The sequence below is a fragment of the Capra hircus genome, chromosome 9 (assembly GCF_001704415.2).
Source record: "Capra hircus breed San Clemente chromosome 9, ASM170441v1, whole genome shotgun sequence".
Classification (NCBI taxonomy): Eukaryota; Metazoa; Chordata; class Mammalia; order Artiodactyla; family Bovidae; genus Capra; species Capra hircus.
In genome coordinates, this window is record NC_030816.1 from 399285 (window position 1) to 421077 (window position 21793).

The 21793-nt window shown below is 44.5% G+C and overlaps 1 protein-coding gene across 1 annotated transcript in view; it reads left to right on the forward strand.

Moving 5' to 3' along the window:
* Positions 1 to 21793, forward strand: part of CD109 (CD109 molecule) — a 138564-nt gene that overhangs the window by 24522 nt on the left and 92249 nt on the right. The window contains exons 4-5 of the mRNA XM_018052866.1: positions 5874 to 6104; positions 12006 to 12131. Coding sequence (XP_017908355.1) covers positions 5874 to 6104; positions 12006 to 12131 — 357 coding nt within the window. The remainder of the gene's footprint in view (positions 1 to 5873; positions 6105 to 12005; positions 12132 to 21793) is intronic.

Consider the following 21793-nt stretch of genomic DNA (forward strand, 5'->3'; position numbering starts at 1 on the left):
TTTCATCTGCGTATCTGAGATTGCCAATATTTTTCCCGACAATCTTGATTCCAGCTTGGCATTTCACACCATGTACTCTGCGTATAAGTTAAATAAGCAGTGTGACAATATACAGCCTTGACATACTCCTCTCATAACTATTATATTTCTTACCTATTATGTTTGTACTTACCTTACTAAGAAATATACTGCTGTAAAATAGAAAGTAGGGGCAGGGGAAGTGTAGGCATAAGTAGGCAGAGTGGGGTTAAAAAAACCCCAAACTTAATGACAGTAAGACATTAGACTGCGTTAATACGACTTCAGACATTAGGTGCTGGCTCCCCCTGTCTGTGTCCTTAACTCTGTTGAAAGAGTATTACAATGAGAAGATTAAAATAAATCCTGTGTGGCTTAATTGTCCGATAGCGGAAGAGGGTGAGATTTAAGTTCAGGAAGAACAGCCTGAAGCACAGTAACTGCTTTCCTCAAAGAAGTCCACAGCTGCGCTGGCTGCAGGGTGGTGAGACTGGAAGGAGCAGGTGTGTGGCTGGGACCAGAGCACTTGGGCTGGGATTCCAGTAAGCCTCCTCTAGACTGTTTATCATTATATTTCTTTATCATTATATCCTCATCCCATTTATCATTAGCTGCAAATTTCACTCCTGTTGTTCTTTAAATTAAAAAAAAATTAAATTGATTTTTGGCCACACTGGGTGTTTGTTGCTGCACGTGGGCTTTTTCTCGTTGCGGCGAGTGAGGGCTGCTCTCTAGACAGGGTTCGCGGGCGCCTCATTGCAGTGGCTTCTCTGTTGGGGAGCAGGGGCTCTAGCGCGTAGGCTCAGTAGCTGCTCACAGAGGCTCAGTTGCACACAGACATGTGGGATCTTCCTGGACCAGGGATCGAACCCATGTCCCCCGCATTGGCAGGTGGCTTTTTAATCACTAGACCACCAGGGAAGCCCTACTATTATTCTCAAAAGTCTTGACTGTGTGAAATACTTAACCCAGTATCTCATGTTTGTCTTTAACTTTATTTCTGTTGTATATAGATACAGCAGTTACGTGTTGAAAACTTTACTAGAGCTTATGCTTAGGATAGGTCCTTTTTTAGTAAAACAGAACTTTAAAGACTTAGTCATAAAGTGTCTGGGAAAATTTGATAATGCTTGGCAAAAATAGAAGGTTCTGCATTTTTATGAGTTTTCAATGAAAACAGACCCATCTTTAAAAGAGTACTTGCATTCTGATGTTTGCAAATATAATATTTAAAATTAGTTTTTAAGGTCCTCATGAATTTTTGCTATAAAATATGAATATTTTGGCTGTGTTAAAACAAGTGTGTTTTTAATATCTGACTGGCTCATTGTTTCTGCTTCTGATATAGTGAAGTCAGCCTTTAGTAAGAAGTAAATAAAAAAAGCAATTTATGCTTAACATAAAGGTTGTTTTTTATATAAAATATGCTAGAAAAAGTTTCTGTTATTCTCTTTGTAAATAAAATGTAAAATGAGGGAGTGGCTTTTAAAATTAAAATGCTTAAAATTTTTAAAATTTTATATTGGAGTATAGTTGATACAGTGTTGTGTTAGTTTCAGGTATACAGCAAAGTGAATCATGTATGCATATACATGTATCTATTCTTTTTTGGATCTTTTCCCATATAAATTATTACAGAATATTGAGTATAGTTCCCTGTGTTATACAGTAGGCCCTTGTTGATTATCTGTCTTACATATGAAAGTGAAAGTTGTACAGTTGTGTCTGAATCTTTGTGATCTCATGGACTGTGGCCTGTAGCCTCTGTCCATGGAATTCTCCATGCATGAATACTGGAGTGGGTTGCCATTTCCGTCTCTAGGGCATCTTCCCAACCCAGGGATTGAACCCAGGTCTCCTGCATTGCAGGAAGCTTCTAAACCAACTGAGCCACTCGGGAAGCCCCATCTTACGTATAATAGTATGTATATGTTAACCCCAACCTCCTAATAAAATTAGAATGCTTTTAATGTTTAATTACTAATATATTTTAAAATAGAAACTATCATCTTAAGTTTCTCAGTTTTATTTAGAAAGTAATTTGAAATTGCCATTACTTTTGGTAACTGGAGTTATTAGTGAAATAAAGTAGTATTAAATACTCTTGTGTTGTCTCAGTTTCCTTAAGACAGTTACTCTTTCAGAGAAGGTGAGATGGTTTTAGATGGGCCAGATTAGAATCAGGAATCTGTTGTCACTTTGGGATTTATTGTCCATTAGGGACTTTCCCGAGCAACCCTCCATCATGTACTCTGGGTGGAGAGCTGTCATCCACTTGGAGGGTTTGTGTTTATGGATACCCAGAACATTCTTAGCATAACTGAGAATCAACAGCGCTCAGCTCAGGTGCTGGTTGATATCTTGTTGATCTAAGTCCTGGGGACTGAGCACCCCCGGCCTCTTGTCCTGCTGTCAGACAGTGTCTGTCTCTGGGAACCACATCTTTCCCCAGCCCTGCGACTTCAGCTGAACACATAGGATCCAAAATCTCTGCAGGTAAATAATTGGTTCTTGTATACGAGATGAGGAACCCCTTTATTACCAGTTCAGGGAACTCTTTTCAGTAATTGCAGGAGAAGGTGGGAGGCAGTTTACCAGCAGAGATTCGGGAGATTCGCTACCTTTGATCCTCACCACCGTCGGGAGCAGGTTACAACTCTGTGGGTCTGGCACAGGCAGACTCTTTCACGTGGATCGCTGAACATCCCCAGTATTTTCTCCAGTCTCCTTCTCACTATGTTCTCCACTGTTACCAGTGGATGGCCAGGGTCTGTACTGACACCCAGAGTGATGGTGACACCCTGAGCCGTGCAGGGGTGCCCCCCGATTCAGGGGGACATCCAAGGTCCACTCTGAAAGTTCATATTGTTATCTCTGACTTTGCAGCCCTAGGATCATCCCCAAGACTTTGAGGATCCTAAATCCCCAAATTTTACCTGTGAGGAGGTGGGGCTTCTACCAGGGGGGGGGGTTGAGCAAGAGAATCATGGTAACTGAAAGGAGCGGAGAGGCAGCACTGTCCCCTCTTGCGCATCAACTCCCTGAAGGAGGATGGAGCAGGAGGCAGGAGGAGTCCTTGGACACCTTTGTGTCGCTTCTAATTCTCTAACTGACTTTTCGTGGTTAATAAGTCTTTGGTTGCAGGCCTCTGCATCATTAATTTGGTTTAAGTCTTTAATCTACTGGGGCTTTCCTGGTGGCTCAAATGGCAAAGAATCTGCCTGCAATGCAGAGACGTGGGTTCGATCCCTGCGTTGGGAAGATGCCCTGGAGAAGGGAATGGCAACCCATTCCAGTATTCTTACCTGGAGAATTCCATGGACAGAGAAGCCTGGTGAGCTATAGTCCGTGAGGTAGCCAAGAATTGGACATGACTGAGCGACTACTACTACTTTAATCTACTGTCTGTTCTGGGGCCTCTGTGCCACTAAAAATGATACCCAAATCATGGAGAGACATCCCATCTAATCCCGTGTTTTTAAAGCACGAGCTGTTTATAATCTGTGGCATATACAAGCAAACGATATGCTGGTTCCTGGCATATATATTTTCCTGCTTACCTTCCCTTGTGGCTCAGCTGGTAAAGAATCCGCCTGCAGTGCAGGAGACCTGGGTTCGATCCCTGGGTTGGGAAGATCCCCTGGAGAAGGGAAAGGCTACCCACTCCAGTATTCTGGCCTGGAGAATTTCATGGACTGTGTAGTCCAGGGGGTCACAAAGAGTCGGACACGACTGAGCGACTTTCACGTGTACTCTTGTGTACATGCTTACAGTATTGAACACTCCGTTTAAAAGAATCCGAGGACTGAAGCATCGTTTGAGAGAACAGGATAGAAGGATGCAAGTGCTAGGCTAGGTTCTCAGCCCTCTAGGGTGTACATCTTTGGTTCACGTTGAATTCCAAGCTCGAAGGTGCTCAGGGAATGTTTGTTAAAGGAAAGCAAAAATCAGTACTAGAGGTCATTTGAAGGAGATATGACAGTTCTCCTAACAGTTTATTATGAAAATATTAAATATCAAAAAAATCTGAAAGAGTTTCGTAGTGAACAGGCTTATAGCTACCACTTAGAATCTACTGTTAATGTTTTACTGTACTAGCTTTATCACATATTTAATCTGTCTACTCATTTCTCCATCCATGAATTCGTCTTATTTTTAAAATGCTTTTCTGAGTAAATTGGAAACATCAGTACTTTTCTCCCTGTTGTGTTAGCGGTTCATCATGTTTCTTTCATGTTCTTATCCGTATTGCTGGCTTTTTGGTGGCTGCTATTGCTGGAAAATTTCCTCAGAGCCCTCTGTGGGCAAATCTTATTTTTCCAAAGGAGGCAGAACGTCATTTCAGAATCTTGGGTTTAGGAATATGAAAATGAACTAAAAGTCAAGTGTATTAGTTATCTACTGCTGTGTAACCTATGGTCCCCAAACGCTGGTATAAAACAGGCAGAGAATTTTATTACTTTGCACAGTTTCTGTGGGTCGGGAAGCTGGGGGCTTTGTAGCGGAGCAGGTCTGACGTGGGGTCTCAGGAGACGGCGCTTCCTGTGTCCGAGCTGCTGACCTCTGCAGGCGACCCCAGGCCTGGGGGTCCCCGGGAAGTTCACTATTCACGCGGCTGGCAGGTGGGCTGTGGCTGTTGGCCTCTGTCCCTCCCCATATGGCCTCTCACGGGCCTCTTGAGTGTCCTCATCGCATAGCAGCTGACTTCCCCCAGAGCCTCGGATCTGAGAAAGAGAGAACCAGGCAGAAGGTATCCGGTTAACGACGCAGGCTCATTCTACTCCTGAGGGGCAGGTCACTGGAGATTTAGGCTTCCCCTTTTGCAAGGAGAAGGGTCAAAAAATATTTGGACATGTTTTGTTAAAAAAAACTCTTTATTTTGTGTTGGGCTATAGCTGATTAACAACCTTGTGATAGTTTCAGATGAACAGGAAAGGGACTCAGCCATACATGCACATGTTGGATGCGTGAATGGATTTCTCCCCTAAACTCCCCTCCCAACCAGGCGGCCCCATAACACTGAGCAGAGTTCCATGTGCTGGACAGTAGTAGGTCCCTTTTGGGCATCTGTGTTAAATATAGCAGTGTGGACATATTTTAAAACCACCACATGAAGGCTCTCGTTAGAGTAAATAGCTCATCCCGGGTCTGAATCTCAGCTAGTGACCTGGCGCAACTTCTTTCACTCCTCCAAGCCCCCCAGGTTCCTGGGTTGTAACCTGGCGCTTGTTAGAGCATCCCCCTGAAGGACTGTTGTGAGGTGGAACGACGTGGCGTGTGTAAGTTGGCAAGTGTGGCTTCTGGTCTGTCAGTGCTAGAAGGTAGGATTTCCACTAGTGACAGACACAGTAACAGTATTGGTGCCATCAGACCTACCAGGACTGTGACACGACGCACAAGGTTGGGCAAGAGAGTGCATCTTGGCACAGGTAAGAGATCCTGGACAGAGAAGTTCAAGGAAACCAGTCTTGTGCAAATGTGCCTTTGGGCTGCCTCAGGCAGGGCAAGGCTCGGAAGCGAATGCTGAAGGGTGTTCTGACTCACAGTGACTGTGCGTGCAGAAGAGTTTGTACTTGGAATAGGAAGTGACAAGGTGACTGCTGACAGGGCTGTGGGGCGAGGCTCCTGCAGTCTGGGAACCTTGAGATTTAACTAGAGAGCAAACCCCAGGGTGTGGAAAGAGGGCAAACAAATTTTTTAATTGTGGTGCCTAACAGTAGCACATTTTTCAACGTTGCAATTACTTTTGATAATACTGTATATTTAAAACTTCAATTCTAACTTACAATTAAAACCATTTTTGAGGTGAAACGATGAGCCCTTGATACATCTGATGTCTTTTTTTTTCCCCCTAGCTACCTCTGAACAGTGCCGATGAGATGTATGAGCTCCGTGTCACTGGACGTGCCCAGGATGAGATTTTATTCTCGAATAGCACGCGCTTATCATTTGAGACCAAGAGAATGACTGTCTTCATTCAAACAGACAAGCCCCTGTATAAACCAAAGCAGGAAGTGAAGTTTCGTGTTGTTACACTCTTCTCTGATTTTAAGCCTTTTAAAACCTTTTTAAACATTCTAATTAAGGTGAGTGCCAGGTGGAAATGAAACTGGGGCTTCAAGCCAGCTCATGGAGCTCTCTTGAAAGTTCTGCTGACATTGTTGGTCCTGCGACGTCTTGGGATTTACGTGGCTAAGCTCCCCTCCTGACGTGGGATGGTTTCCCTAGGAAGGGGATGGTAGAGCGTAGGTTAAGAGCTCAGGCTCCAGAGTCAGCTTGCTTGGGTTTTGGTCCCGGCTTCGTTATTGATTAATTCATTTGTCAAACATGTTAAACCTCTTTGTCCTCAATATTCTTCTTAGTAGTTATTGTTGTTATAAATTAAACAAACACAGAAATCTAGCAAACAAACGTGTACATATAACTTCAAGCCAAGATACGTTTGTAGCAAATACACATGGGTTGGCATGTTTAATGCATATTTCTTGCTCACATTGATGTTGTATCCTGGTGGGTAGTGGACAAATAATAAATTAACATACAAATACCTATATATAAAAGAATAAGTGTATGTATGTGTGAAAGAGAGGGAAAGAGCTTGTGTTTGCTGTTCTCAGTAGGGTTGACTCTGCCAACAGAGGGAATGGCATAGGAACTTGTTAGGGCCAGTGGGGGAGGAAACTAGCAGAGCACTTTGCCCAGAAAGTGAGTGGACAATATTAGGAGATAAGTCAGGTACAAGTAGGTTGACTGGAGGAGGGGCTGTACAGGATTTTCTTGGCTATGATATGCACCTTGGATTTTACTGTGAGGGAAATGAAAATTCACTGGAGAATTCTAAGGAGAGGCATGATAGGATTTGACTTAAGATTTTAGAAGGATCACTCTATGCTCTAAGAAGTGCTTAGAGGTGCTAGCTCTGTGACCTTGAGGAAATGAATCAACATCTCTGAGCCTTGGTTTCCTTATTTGTAAAATGCGTAAAAATAATAAGACCTTTGTGAGGATTATGTGAGGGAGTTCAAGTAGAGCATTTAGAACTGTGTCTAGCACATAGAACATGCTCACTAAACATTAGCTGTAGGAGCCCCTTCTGGCAAGAAGTCTCTGGCCTCTGTTGCTGGAACACGGCAAGCCCTGAAAGCAGTGTGGTTAGCAGACTGAGTGCTTTCTGGTGAGAACCAAGCTGAAGATGGCCGAGATCCATGTCGACCTAGTTATCTACATGTAAGCCGAGGAGAATATTAGACATTTGATCAATGGCATAGAAATAGGGTGAGCAACTCATCCCAGTTTGCTGGGACTTTCTTTTGAAAAATCCCCTCAGTCCCAGGACATCGGTTACCCTAAATGTTCTGACGAATAACAGACTGGAAGGTAAATTTAGGCTTTTTATTTCCGTATCTTCCTATTAGTAGTTGTTGTTGTTATAAATTAAACAAACACAGAAATCTAGCAAACAAACATGTGTACATATAACTTGAAGCCAAGATATGTTTGTAGCAAATACCACATGGGTTGGCATGTTCAATGCATATTTCTTGAGTGGCAGTGGTATTATTTCAGAATTTGCAGCTCTGTGAATTTCTGCCTTTGCTGTGTTGGAGTAAAGCAGGTCACCATAGTGAACAGCATGTCTAAATGCATATAACTCTCTGAATGGTGTTTATGGATGCCATTCATACTGTCCATCTTCCTTTGTCCACAAATACCGAATGCTCTGTGTAAAAGGAGGAGTCGGAAGCGAGTGTCTGCCTGTGTCTGGCTGTTTGCATTAGATCTGCGTGTTTACTGTCTCAACTGAGTAAAAGTCAGCCCTGGATAAATGGTCTGTTCTAGGCGTTAACTCAGAAGGAACCCTGCTGATGCTGTTTTGTGGATTCGTTTGGCCCCTCTCTCAGAGTTTGGACTTGACCTGACACATTAGTCTTTCCCAGAAATGCATGGAGAGACCTTCTTCTTGCTGCTTCTGGTTCCGAGGGATCCTGCCGGCCTGGCTGATGGGTGGCTCCCTCGGTCAAGTGAAGTGAAAGTCGCTCAGTTTTGTCCAACTCTTTGCGACCCCATGGACTGTACAGTCCATGGAATTTTCCAGGCCAGAATACTGGAGTGGGTAGCCTTTCCCTCCTCCAGGGGGTCTTCCCAACCCAGGGATCAAACCCAGGTCTTCCATATTGCAGGAAGATTCTTAACCAGCTGGGCCACAAGGGAAGCTTTGGGGAGGAAAATTTAGACTGAAATTCTACCAGGAACCCTCGGTGTTTGGGACCCTGCCCTCCTCCTTCTGAAAACCGTCCTTTGGGCCCAGTTCATCAGACTGTGATATTTCCTACATCTTTCCTGGAAAAATTTCCCAGAAAAAAGTAGGTCTTTAGTGTAGTGAGAGCCCCTGATGTGAACCAAGTTGTACTTGCTGGCACAGCACGCCCTGCAGGCGGGCGTGGAGAATGCGCCTTGGATCTACAACTGTGGGGGGCCCGTGTTGCCCAGCCGAGAACGACTCACTGTAGGATGTACCTAAAATACTGACCATCATAGCATATTCAAGCACTTCGGTGTTTTTCTGGGATCATTGGTTATTTCCCCTGATCTAATGACTGGCTTTCTCAGGAAGCAAAGGGGCTTCAGGGGCCTGTTTATGGTAATATAAGCTGCTTTCTCCTAATTCTGGCCGCCTGCAGCCAGTTTGTCCTTACACAATGGAAATACAAGTGTTTCAACAGTGACTGGGGGCTTCCCAGGTGGCTCAATGGGTAAAGAATCCGCCTGCAATACAGAAGACACAGGAGACGTGGGTTTGATCCCTGGGTCGGTAAAATCCGCCGGGGAAGGGAATGGCTACCCACTCCAGTACTCTTGCCTGGAGAACTCCGTGGACAGAGCTCTGAGCCTGGAGGGCTGCAGTCCATGGGGTCGCAAAGAGTCAGACACGACTGAGGCGACGGAGCACGACAGTGTGGTGGTCACCGGCTCGGTGTTTTCTACCCTGCTGCCCTTCCTCATGAGCTTGTTGCTTCTGGTACAGGTAGATGGTCTTGTGGGCACGGCGGCTGGCCTGGGGTCCATCCCATCTGTGGCTGTGCTCTGACGCTCTGGCCTGGAGCAGTGGTGGCAAACCCAGAACCTCATCCTTGGCTAGAGGAGGGGCCGCCACATTTCAGTGACTTGCTGTCTTTAATTCTACATGCCAGACGCTTAACGTGTGCGTGCTGTGCTCAGTCACATCCGACTCTTTGCGACCCCAGGCACTGTAGTCTGCCAGGCTCTTCTGTCCATGGAGTTTTCCAGGCAAGAATTCTGTAGTGGGTTGGGCTGCCATTTCCTTCTCCAGGGGATCTTCCCGGCCCAGGGATCAAACCTTTGTCTCCTTCACTGGTAGGTGGATCCTTGGCCACTGAGCCACCTTGTGCATAATCCGGGACTCCAGAGAGTGGCAGAGATCCTTGCCTTCTCTAGCCAGGGTTAGTTTATTGCTCGAGAGGGTGTGGCACAGGCAGCAGGCACTGTGCTGTGCAGAGGAAGCTGACGGAGAGCACGAACCGTGCAGAGGCAACTCAGAGAGTGCGGGGAACCACTTTCCCTGCGTCTCCAGCCACATGACTGTTGCGTCTGCGGCAGGGGCACTGCTCACATCACACTGCGCTATGCTGTGTGCGTCCCAGCAGGAGGTGACCATGTGCAAATGCTCTGCTGTGGTGCACCTGTTCAGATCCTCGTGTGCCCTGGAAGGGCCTCTGGCCTTTCTGCGTTCTCCGTGTCTTCCTGGTTGGTGACATGCCCAGGACTTAGACCGGCCTGGGAAATGAGAGAGATTTGTCTCATTCACACCCAACCCCCTCAGTCCTCTAGGTCATCAAAGCCTTCAGTGTGGGTTTCCTTTGTTTATAGGGCTGTGGGAAAAATGGGTACCTTCACCAAAGTAATACATTAGTGGACTGTACGCGTTTCTTTGCCTACATTTTAAGCAAACCTGGGAATTATTTTTTCTTTTTGTCAGTGTGACAGAAGAAAAAATGGCCTTTCATTGTTTTCACTTGCATTTCCTTAATTATTCGACAGCATGTATTTATTAGCTTTTCACTTTTGATCCTTTGATCTCTGGGTGTCACGCCGTGGCAGTGGGTGGGAGAGCCAGCTCTGATTGCAGTGCCTGCTCCAGGGCTTGCCAAGCATGGTGACCTTCTGATTCTTGACCTGCTTGTGGTCTTTGCTTTTAACAGTTGGTTTCTGCCTTATTAGACTGCTTACTCAGTGGTCAGCATTGTTTTCACCCCGACTTTCACGCTCATTCCTGCTGGAGGAGAGAGATTTCTTCTGACCAAAACACCGCCTTGAGTCAGAGGATAGAAGTTAAGAGTGGAGAGATATTTGATCCCTACTGCCAGGAGTTCATAGTCCAGGGAACAAAGAAATACCAAACCCAAAGTAACAATGACAAAAGCACCAAAAAACCTAGAAAATGAATGAGAGCTTTGAGCATTAATAACGTGTCAAGGGGGGTGAACTCTGGACGTCCTGAGGTTTCTCCAGGAAGTGGTGGCTTCTGCCTGTTGGAGGCCTGTGGAGAAGGAAGAGAATTTGGAGCTCATTTCAGCAGCTGGAGAAGAAGTGAGGGCCTTCCATGCAGCAATTGTAGAGGCTTAGGTACACTGGCATTTGGAGAAAATTACAATCAAATCTGTGTGTTGGGAGGAAGATGTATCTTGAACAGTAGATGGGGGCAGCTTACTGAGCCCTGTAAACTGTGCAGGGGCTTCCCTGGTGGATCAGCCTGCCAAGCAGTAGGTTCATATTCAGTCCCTGGGTCGGAAAGATCCCCTGCAGGAGGAAATAGCAACCTGCTCCAATATTCTTGGCTGGGAAATCCCATGGACGGAGGAGCCTGGTGGGCTATGGTCCATGAGGTTACAGAACAGCTGGGCGTGAGTTAGCGGCTACACAACAACAAACTATGCAAGGAGTGGAGCTCTCACTGTGTAGGCAAATGGAAGCCGTCGTTCCTTGGTGGTCTAGTATTGTGATCATAGCCGGTGTTTATTCACTGTTGCATGCCAGGAACTGTGCCGGGTGTTTCAGCCACTGTGCCTCAGCCTCAGGTTTGTGTTTGGCAGTGGGGAAGATGCATTGGAGGGGCAAGACTGGGGGAGAGAGATGAGCTGCAATAGGTAGAAAATGGTGGCGGAACGTGAGGATGGAAGGGAGACAAATTGCAGAGATGTTAAAGGGACAGGGCTGGGGTTGGATTGGATGGATGTTGTGCACGGGGGCGTGGTCTGGGAGAGCCTGGGAAGACTCCGGTGCTTTTCATGCATCCTCCTGGTTAAGCACCTTCATGACATACTTTTGTTGAATCAAAAGACACATAGGTTCGAAGCCTCAATTTCCTCATGTGTTGGTGCCTTGATATCAGACCAGCTGTTTGCAGTTGAGGGCTTATCTAACCTCTCTGGGGGCTACTTTTCTCAGCTATCATGTGAGGGGAATCCTACTCTGGAGGAGAATCATAGTGATTGAATGATGTGTGAGTAGTTGTGAGAAGGCTGAGTGCCAGACACATGGGGCCTCTTACCCCCACAATGAGATTTTCTTCTACAGCAAGAGCAGCAGCGTGGGTTTGCAGATGGATGTGTTGTAGTGTTTCATGTGGAAGGAAATACGGCGCCAAGAATTGAAAGGTAGAGCAGAATAAAAATATTCTCAGGAGACTATGATGAAAGAATTAACTTTTATTTGCCTTTTTGGTAGTATTTTTGTTGTTCAGTTGCCAAGTTGTGGCCGAGTCTTTGCAACCCCATGGACTATAGCACGTCAGGCTTCCCTGTCCCTCACCATCTCCTGGAGTTTGCCCAATATAGAGCTGGCATTTCCAAGAGCTCTCCTATTCCGCATGTGCCTGGGGGTACTGGGGGACCTTATTCCTAACCAGGTAGGATCCACATGTCCATAGCGGGTTTTATATAGTTAACATGCATGGTTTTTCATTGTAGGATCCCAAGTCAAATTTGATCCAACAGTGGTTGTCAGAAAAAAGTGATCTTGGAGTCGTTTCCAAAACTTTCCAGTTATCTTCCCATCCAATACTTGGTGACTGGTCCATCCAAGTTCAAGTGAATGTGAGTATACATACATTTTGTAGGTGGGGGAAGGGAAAGTTAAAATGTTTTAAATAAATCTGGTGGGGAAAAGATCTCTAAAGTCATTTATTTCAGTGAACAGAAAAAATATTAATAGGGGTATCTAGATAATTTAAGTGATTTATTTTTAATTTGCTGTTGTTATCAGTGGGTTAGCCTGTCTTGTAACATATTGGAGTTTTAATCATGTTCTTTTAATGTAACATTTGAAGGTTGAAACATTTCACATTTTAGGATAAAGCTGATAAATGTTGTTTATTGTACTTAGTTATTGCACGCATTGAGTATTTTAAAACTAAGTAATGAGTACATAGCTATGATTTGGCAAATCTTATGTCAGAATGATGACTCCTGATGAGAGATTTGTCTAATCTACTTTATCTTTGTTTTAAAAACGGCATTGACCTGAGACTTAGAGAATGAACTTGTGGTTGCTGGAGCGGGGAAGGATGGGGGGGAGGGTAGTTGGGGAGTTTGGGATGGACATGTACACTGCTGTATTTAAAATGGATAACCAATAAGGACCTACTGGAGAGCACAGGGAACTCTGCTCAGTGTCATATGGCAGCCTGGGTGGGAGGGGAATTTGAGGGAGAATGGATACATATGCATGTATGGCTGAGTCGCTTCACTGTTCACTTGAAGCTATCACAACATTTTTAATCAACTGGTGTTGTTCATTTGCTAAGTCGTGTCTAACTCTGTGACCCCATGGACTGCAGCACGCCAGGCTTTCTTGTCCTTCACTATCTCCCGGGGTTTTCCCAAGTTCATGTCCATTGAGTCGGTGATGCCATCCAACCATCTTATCCTCTGTCGTCCCCTTCTCCTCCCGCCTTTAAGCTTTCCCAGCATCAGGGTCTTTTCCAGTGAGTCGACCCTTCACATCAGGTGGCAAAGTACTGGAGCTTCAGCTTCAGCATCAGTCCTTCCAATGAATATTTAGGATTAATTTCCTTTAGGATGGACTGGTTGGATCTCCTTGCTGCCCAAGGGACTCTCAAGAGTCTTCTCCAGCACCACAGTTTGAAAGCATCAGTTCTTTGGTGTTCAGCCTTCTTTATGGTCTAACTCTCGCATCTGTACATAACTACTGGAAAGAATATAGCTTTGACTATATGGACCTTTGTTGGCAAAGTGATGTTTCTGCTTTTTAATGCATTGTCTAGGTTTGTCATAGCTATACCCCAATGCAAAAAAAAAAAAAAAAAAACAAAACTCCAGTGACCTTAGACAGCCACCTCAGTCTTCTTTCCCCAGCCTTCTTTCTGCCGGCTCGTCCACCTACTTCCTGTGTTTCCTGCCAGCTCCCCTGCTCTGAGATCTGAGGCACAGGGGCACTGGAACACCGTCCGTGTCTCTGCCTCAGCTTTTCTCTGGAGCATCACTCTGTGGTGTTTGAAAAGTCATTGAATATTTTCTGATTTTTTTTTGGAGTTTATTAAAATATATATAAATTGACAAATAGGAGCTTTAAAAAATAATCCTATTAGAACAGAGTTTTTCACTTTTGACGTTACAGTAAAAAATTCCTTGTTGCGGAGGTGGCTTGTGCACTGTTGGACGTTTAGCAGCATCTCTATCTCTACCTGCTAACTGCCAGTAGCTTTTACCCACTCCAGGTCGTGACAAACAGAGATGTCTACGGACAAGTGTCTCCTTTGAAAAATACCCTCTCCCTTCTTCTTTGGAGAGGGCTTCCCTGGTGGCTCAGATGGTAAAGAATCTGCCTGCAATGCAGGAGACCTGGATTCAATCCCTGGATTGGAAAGATTCCCTGGAGAAGGAAAGGTTGCCCATGCCAGTCTTCTTGCCTGGAGAATTCCATAGACAGAGGAGCCTGGCAGGCTAAAGTCCATGGGGTCACAAAAGAGTCAGACATGACTGAGTTACTAACACACACAACATTCTCCATCTGAGAACCACCTTATTAGAAGGAATAATCATTCATTAGCATGTGAGCTGAGGGAAAAATACCAAGTACTTAATGAATAAAAAATGAAAACAGATTTCCTTTAGTTAGAATTTTTTTGGGGGGCCACGTCGTGAGACCTGGGTTCTCATGTGGAGGTTTCACGTAGCGGGTGGGAGGGTGGAGGAGAGCGCTGGGGTCTGGGGGCTGGGGAGAGCAGAGGGTCTCGAGCAGGTGCAGGAGGACGGAGCTGACGGTTAGGAAGCACAGTGTGAGTTTTAGGGCGTTAGGACTTTATTCTCTGTCACCCCAGTTGGGTCTCTCATGCAGCAGTTTTTTTTTGGGGGGGGGACTTGACCTGTGTTATTGATTTACTAGCAAAAAAAAAAAAAGATAAATGTTCTTAAGGAAATTTAAGTGCTTGAAAAATTAGAAAACATTCACAAAATCTTGTCCTTGCCTACCTCTTTGGCCTTGTTAAGGGCTGCTCTCACTCTTGAACGCTATGCTTTAGCTGTATTATCCCCTAAGTTTCCTAAACTGGCCAGTCTGTTCTGTCCCAGAGCCCTCCTGCTCCCTCTGGCTGGAAAGCCACTTTTCTGCTGTTTTTCTGGCTCCTGGCATTTATCCTCAGGCATTGTCTATGATGGCCTGGCTCCTGGGGACGTTTGCGTAGCATGCTGAGTCTCCTGGTCCATTCCTGGCACTCGGTTGGCAGGACCTGACAGGCAGAGGCTTGTTTCCCTGTATCTTTGAGACCCAGCACAGTGCTTTTGCACAAGGTGGAAGTCAGTGTGTGCTTGTTATGTGGATGCATGAAAACTATATGACAGTCATTGGTCTTGAACTAATAATGTTCAAGACATTACTAAATGTAATGCCCCCTTTCCACATTCTATAAACATCTTTATCCTTCTGAAGACAGGCATATTCATTAGGAACTTGTTATTGGTGTTGATGTGTTTTCCTTCTAGCTTTATTGAGATATAATTGGCAAACAAAATTATAGAATATTTAGTGTACAGCGTGATGATTTAATATGCATAGACATTGTGAAAGGATTCCCCTAGGTGATAACAATGTTAAGGCACACAAAGTGTTTAGTCACTAAGTCATGACCCACTCTTTTGCAACCCCATGAAGTGTAGCCTGCCAAGCTCACCAAATCCTCCGAGGGATTTCCCAGATAAGAATACTAGAGTGGATTGTGATTTGCTTCTCCAGGGGATCTTTCCGACCCAGGAATCCAACCTGTGTCTCCTGCATTGGCAGGCGAATTCTTTACCACTGAACTACCAGGGAAACCCAAGGGAAAATAGACTCGGTTATTAAAAAAAAGTTACTCAGTCCAGTCCCCCCCCAAAAAAAAAAAATTTAAAAAGATCCCTCCAATGGCCACCAGAGGTCAGTATAGTCAAAGAAATGTTAGGGGAAGCTGCCCAACCCAAGCTTTGGTCTCTGGTTTTTTATCTTTCCTTGACTCCTGCACAGCATTCAAAGACTCTGTTGCTTATTATTAAGTTCTTTTCCTTTTAGCTGTGAATAATGATTATAGAGTATATATATTTATTATTTAAACAAATTTTTTCAAGGCAATGACCATTCTTGGTATAAATCTTTGGGAGGAGAAAATACCTAGTTTCGGGAGAGTGTTTTGAAACTCCATTTTTGTCTCTAGAAAAAATATGGCATGATCTTAGTATTACTAGTGAAGGACAATGTATTAAAAATACAGGACTTCCCAGAGCTTTGATTTGTAGTGATGTGCAGATAATCAGAGTGGCAGTATTGTAAAGCAAGTCTTGACGATTATTATTTTTAAACCCTCTTAAAATTAGTAAGATTTAGTTAGAAAGCTGATTTTATTGCCTGATATTTATGTGTATACTTAATTTGCATAGTTGCATTGGATGAGAGTAGCTCTTGGCTGCACTGGGGACTGTGCTGCTCCTGAGAACAATCCCTGTCCCGCCCAGCTGTCCCACACTTTGCTCCCTTCCCCCCTCCCGGCCTTTTCCATCAGGTTTTCCTTAATTTCCTGGAGCACCAGGCTCTCCCCTCAGAGGTGCTCCTCCCAGGTGTAATACCCTCCCAGGTGACATATACATGTATCCATTCTCCCCCAAATTCCCCTCCCACCCAGGCTGCCATGTAACATTGACCAGAGTTCACTGTCCTGTACAGTAGGACCTTGTGGGTCCTACTTTTTAAATATAGTGGCATGTATATGTCTATCCCAAACTCCCTAACTATCCTGGGAAGATAATTTGTTCTGAAAGTTAGGAATTGCTTGTACTTGAATATTTTGTGGTATTTCTCCAACTGCTGTATCTTTTGACTGGTATCCTTAGTTCTCCCGAGTAGTTGCAAAATTTTTTATCTGCTCCCTATGTGTGTGTGTGTGCATGTGCAGTAATACATATAACAGGAGATTTACTGTCTCAAGTGCTCTGAAGTGTACGGTTCAGTGGTGTTAAATGCACTCACAGTGTCGTGTAACTGTCACCACCGTCCGTCTCCAGAAGTTCACTCATCTTGCAAAACTGAAAGTCAGTGCGTGTTAACCAGTAACTGCCCATTTCCCCCCCTCAGCCCCAGGTACCCACTGTTCCTCTTCCTGTCTCTATAATTCTGACTCCTCTAAGTACCTCTTATAAGCGGACTCAGGCAGTATTTGTCTTTTTGTGACTGTAACCCACTTAATTTAATGTCTTCAGAGTTCATCCGTGTTACCGTGTGTGTCAGAATTTCCTTTTTAATGATGAATAACCTTCTGTTGTATGTATATTCCAGATTGAGATGCCAATTTTCTGACATCTGTGATTGTAAATTGCTATTCCGGGTTACTAGAAGGCAGTTTTAGAGCTTTCTCTTCTTCTGTTTTTAATACATTTGAGAGACCAGGAGATGCCTCCTCTGCTTTAAAAAGAAAAATTATTGATTTGGCTATGCCAGGTCTTCGTTGTGGCATGTGGGGTCTAGTTCCCTGACCTGGGGTTGAACCCGGCCCCTTGCATTGGGCGCATGGAGGCTCAGCCACTGGATCATCAGGGAAGTCCCCCATAAGGCAGTATTAGAGGTTCTTGAGGCTGGTGTTGGTGTCTGAACACCAGGCTTTTAGGAGGTAGGAGGGATCTTGCCAAACGGTCTTCTCCCTGTACTCAGCGTAGAGTTCCTGTACTGGCCCAGAGTTCCAGGTATCGGTGACAGTCCTCTGAGGACCCGGAGGAAGGGCAGAGTCTCGGAGAGAGCCCCGCTACTGGATGTCATAGCTCTGTGCCCTCTTTCCTCAGGGGAAGGGGGAGACAACCTGTCTTCCCTCCCAGAGAGGTTGGTGTGGTTCCCGCTGCTGAAACTTAGCAGTGGTTCCCAAGTGCTTGTGTGCCTAAGCATCTGCTGACAGCAGCTCTTGTTCAGGTTATACAACCCAGACCCCACCTCTAGATCGCTAGTCAGCACTGCTGGCAGGGATCTAGGGATCTGCATTTTAGACCTGGGTTCAATCCCTGAGTCGGGAAGATCCCCTGGAGGAGGGCACGGCAGTCCACTCCAGTATTCTTGCCTGGGAAATCCCATGGACAGAGGAGCCTGGTGGGCTACAGTCCATGGGGTTGCAAAGAGTCAGACACGACTGAGTGGCTAAGCAGCAGCAGCATTAGCACTCTAGGAAATCCTGTCTGTTTTCAGGGCAGTGGTTTGAGAAGTGCTGCTCCACACCCGCAGCTCAGCCTCTTCAGTTTCTGTCTTCCAACGGGAGGCAGTATCAGGTCGTGGGGAAGGCCAGCCCCTGACTTCTTCTTTGAGCGCCCTGGTGGTGAGACTGGGCTGCTTACCTCCCCTAGCAGGCGAGTAGCTCTGCACAGCCCTCTGGCAGCCTAGACTTCTAACGCAGGTCTGAGGGGCACACTCGGCTTCTTCAACAGCCTCCCTGGAGATTTGGAGGCACAGCTGGCACTGGAACTCCTAAGCCAGATGACCTCGTAATCTCTTGGGTCTGTAGCTGGCTGTGGTTTCTCAGTCCTTGTTTTGATCTTTGGCTAGCGCTGGGCTAGCAGGTAAGAAGCAGAAGGCAGAAAGCACGGTAGCCCCGAGGCCTGGGATCACTGTTTTTTGAGCCCTGGTGCTAGTCTGTGGGTGTAAAGCTGTGTAATTCAAAAGCAGCCTGCACGGAGTAGTCCCTTTGTTGGTAACAATGATGCCTCCTTTCTCCTGAGCTGGTTGCTCTGGAAGGTCAGGTAACGGAGCACCGCCTGGCTTCTTACAGCCTTTCAGGTTCTCCTTCTCTTTCTACCTCTGCTTATCTTTCTGCTCAACTGTTCTCTGGTGAGTTTGCTACTGCTCTCAAGATGTTTTTGGAGCCATTGTTGTTTGCGAGAAAGCACATCTTTGTTTGACACTTGTTGAACTCGAAACACTCTACAAGTAGCATCTGGTGATCCCCTCTGCCTGGTGATGACAAATGAACAAGGCATGGACCCCCTGTGACAGGTCACCTAATAGTATATTCTCTCTGGATTGTGGGTGTGGCTTCCAAAATCCTTTTGCCAGCTCTGCTTGAAAGAAGGGCTTTTGGTGGGGAGAAGATCTTAAGTTCTTGCTTGCATGTGCAGTGAAAAAAGGAAGGGGGAGTCAGTTTTAGAATTTTGATATTTTAGAGCATCAACTGGCGAAGGCAAGCACTTCGTTCTCCATTCTTCCCTGGGTGCTTTTACACAGCATTTATACTGCAGCACTTACTCATGTAGTTTTTTTTTTTTTCCTCTCTCTCTTTTTTTTCTTGTGGTAAGGTGTTGATAACATAAAATCTGCTGTTTTAGCCATTTTAAGTGTATAGTTCAGTAGCATCAAGCATCAAGTACATTCACATTGTTGTAAAAATATCACCATCAATTTCCAGAATTTGTTTCATCTTTCTAAACTTTGATCAGTGTAGTTTTATAAAATATGACTGCTTTATTTAATAGACTGTGAGTCACAATTTAGCAACTGTGAGCTCCTTGAAGACTCAAGTTCTTTTCTTTAATTGAAGTATAGTTGATTTACAATATTATGTTAATTTCATATGTATATAGCATAGTGATTTGTCTTTTTTCAGATTATATTCCATTACAGGTTATTACAAGATATTGGGTAAAATTTCCTGTGTTATAAATCCTTGCAGCTTCTCTGTTTTATGTATAGTATTGATAGTTTGTATCTCTTAATCCTATATTCCTAATTTGTCTCTTACCCTATCCCTCTCTCCTTTGGTAATAATACGTTTGTTTTCTGTTTATGAATGTGTTTCTATTTTGTATATAGGTTAATTTGTATTATTATTGATTCCACATACAGTATATCATAGTATTTATCTTTCTCTGACCTATTTAACTAATTGTAAAATTCCCTACATTTGTTCATGTTATTGGAAATGGTAGTAATTCATTCTTTTTTATGGCCAAGTAATATTCCATTATATATATGTATATAAACACACATATATCTATCTATCTCATATCTTCCTAAGCCAATCGTCTGTTAATGGGTACTTGGGTTGCTTCCATTAGACAGGATTTCCATATGATTAATTTTCACTTTTATTCTGTCCTGTTGCAGTAGCTCATTTATGCCTGTGGGATGACAGAATGGATGAATGAATGGAGTGATTGAACAGTTTCTCCTAGACTGTTGCTACTGGTCATTATCCTTTGTGAAGTTCTTTGACTTATAGTCCCACTCTTCTACATGAGACTACAACATAGTAGAGATATGTTCATGTATGTTCATTTTGAGGGTATGTACATAGTTGCTGTATTTGATGCACCAAAGATGCTTACTCCTTGGAAGAAAGGTTATGACCAACCTAGACAGCATATTAAAAAGCAGAGACATTACTTTACCAAGGTCTGTCTAGTCAAGGCTATGGTTTTTCCATTGATCATGTATGGATGTGAGAGTTGGACTGTGAAGAAGGCTGAGTGCCGAAGAATTGATGCTTTTGAACTGTGGTGTTGGAGAAGACTCTGGAGAGTCCCTTGGACTGCAAGGAGATCCAACCAGTCCATTCTGAAGGAGATCAGCCCTGGGATTTCTTTGGAGGAATGATGCTGAAGCTGGAACTCCAGTACTTTGGCCACCTCATGCGAAGAGTTGACTCATTGGGAAAGACTCTGATGCTGGGAGGGATTGGGGGCAGGAGGAGAAGGGGGCGACCGAGGATGAGATGGCTGGGTGGCATCACGGACTCGATGGACTTGATGAACTCCGGGAGTTGGTGATGGACAGGGAGGCGTGGCGTGCTGCGATTCATGGGGTCGCAAAGAATCGGACACGACTGAGTGACTGAACTGAACTGAACAGACCAGTAGGAAACAGGCCTTTTATATTAATATTCTGCACTTTCTGATTTGAAGACTAAAAAAGATTTCAGTCGAGAGCTGAATATCCCAGTCTCATGTGAAATTCAAGATGCACACACACAAGGTCTGTGCTGTTTTATTCCTGTGACTTTACTGGGTCGTTTGATCTGCCATTGTCAGTCCTCAGGGGTGTGCATTTTATTAAATTCTGGCTCCAGGCTATTGATGTGAGGTGTTCCTTGTTTTCTTCTTTCTTTAGAAGCTACTCCCAGGATGCCCGTCCTCTCACATGGTCTCTTACCGACCACTCTCTTCAGTCAGAAAACTTTGGGATCAGATTTTAGCACGTCCTGATCCTCAGTGAAATGGGGTCTGAGAAGCCAGTCAGCACATCTCACAGGCCTTTAGTGCTGCAGAGGATCTTAGTGAAACTCTTACTTAGATCCATCTCCTCTTTTGATGGAAAAAGAATCTAAGTGACTTGTTTGAACTCAGGTGGTATTATGGTAGGGTCAGGACTGGAAGCGAGGTTTCCTGATACTTTCAGCTCTATAATAGTGAACTGTTTAATATGTGCAGTGATTGCTGTTTTGAGATGGTTGCCTTTTTGTTTGAATGCAGATGCCAATGGGAATGGCTGGGACTTCCCTGGTGTTCCACTGTGGCTAAGACTCCGTGCTCCCGATATAGGGGACCTGGGTTTGATTCCTGGTCAGGGAACTAGATCCCATGTTCTGTAGCTAAGACCTGGAGAAGCCAAATAGATAAATAAAAAATTAGTATTTAAAAAACCAGGGCTGGCTGGATGCAGTGGTGGGGTGGATGCCCACCTGTCTCACATGATTTTTGAGTCACATGTGTCACTTCCTCAGAAGTTGGGTTGTTTCCAAAAGATCTCAGATTCCGACCACTGCAGGCAGGGCTTTGTGCTTTGGATTGAGGGTTTGGGTCCAGGAGACTCATGTTACAGCATATAGGTTGCCTGGTAGGGCCTATGTAATATCCATTAGTGTATTGATTGAGGATTAGCTTGCTGTCACCTAGCAGACTGTATAAACTTGATGTTATAAGCCATAAGATTAAATTTTTTTTTAGTTCTTGATGTTAATTTCTTTTTTTTTAGAATTGCATCTCTTTTTTAAAAAATGGAAATAGAGCTGATTTACAGTGCTGTGTTAATGTCAGGTGTTAGCACGGTGATTCAGTCATACACACCTATATCTATTCTTTTTCAGATTCTTTTTTATTATAGGTTATTACAATATATTGAATATAGTTCCCTGTGCTGTGCAGTAGGTCCTTGTTGCTTATCTATCATATATAGAGTAGTGTATATCTGTTAACTCTGAACTCCTAATTTTTCCACTGCCTCCTTCCCCTTTGGTAGCCAT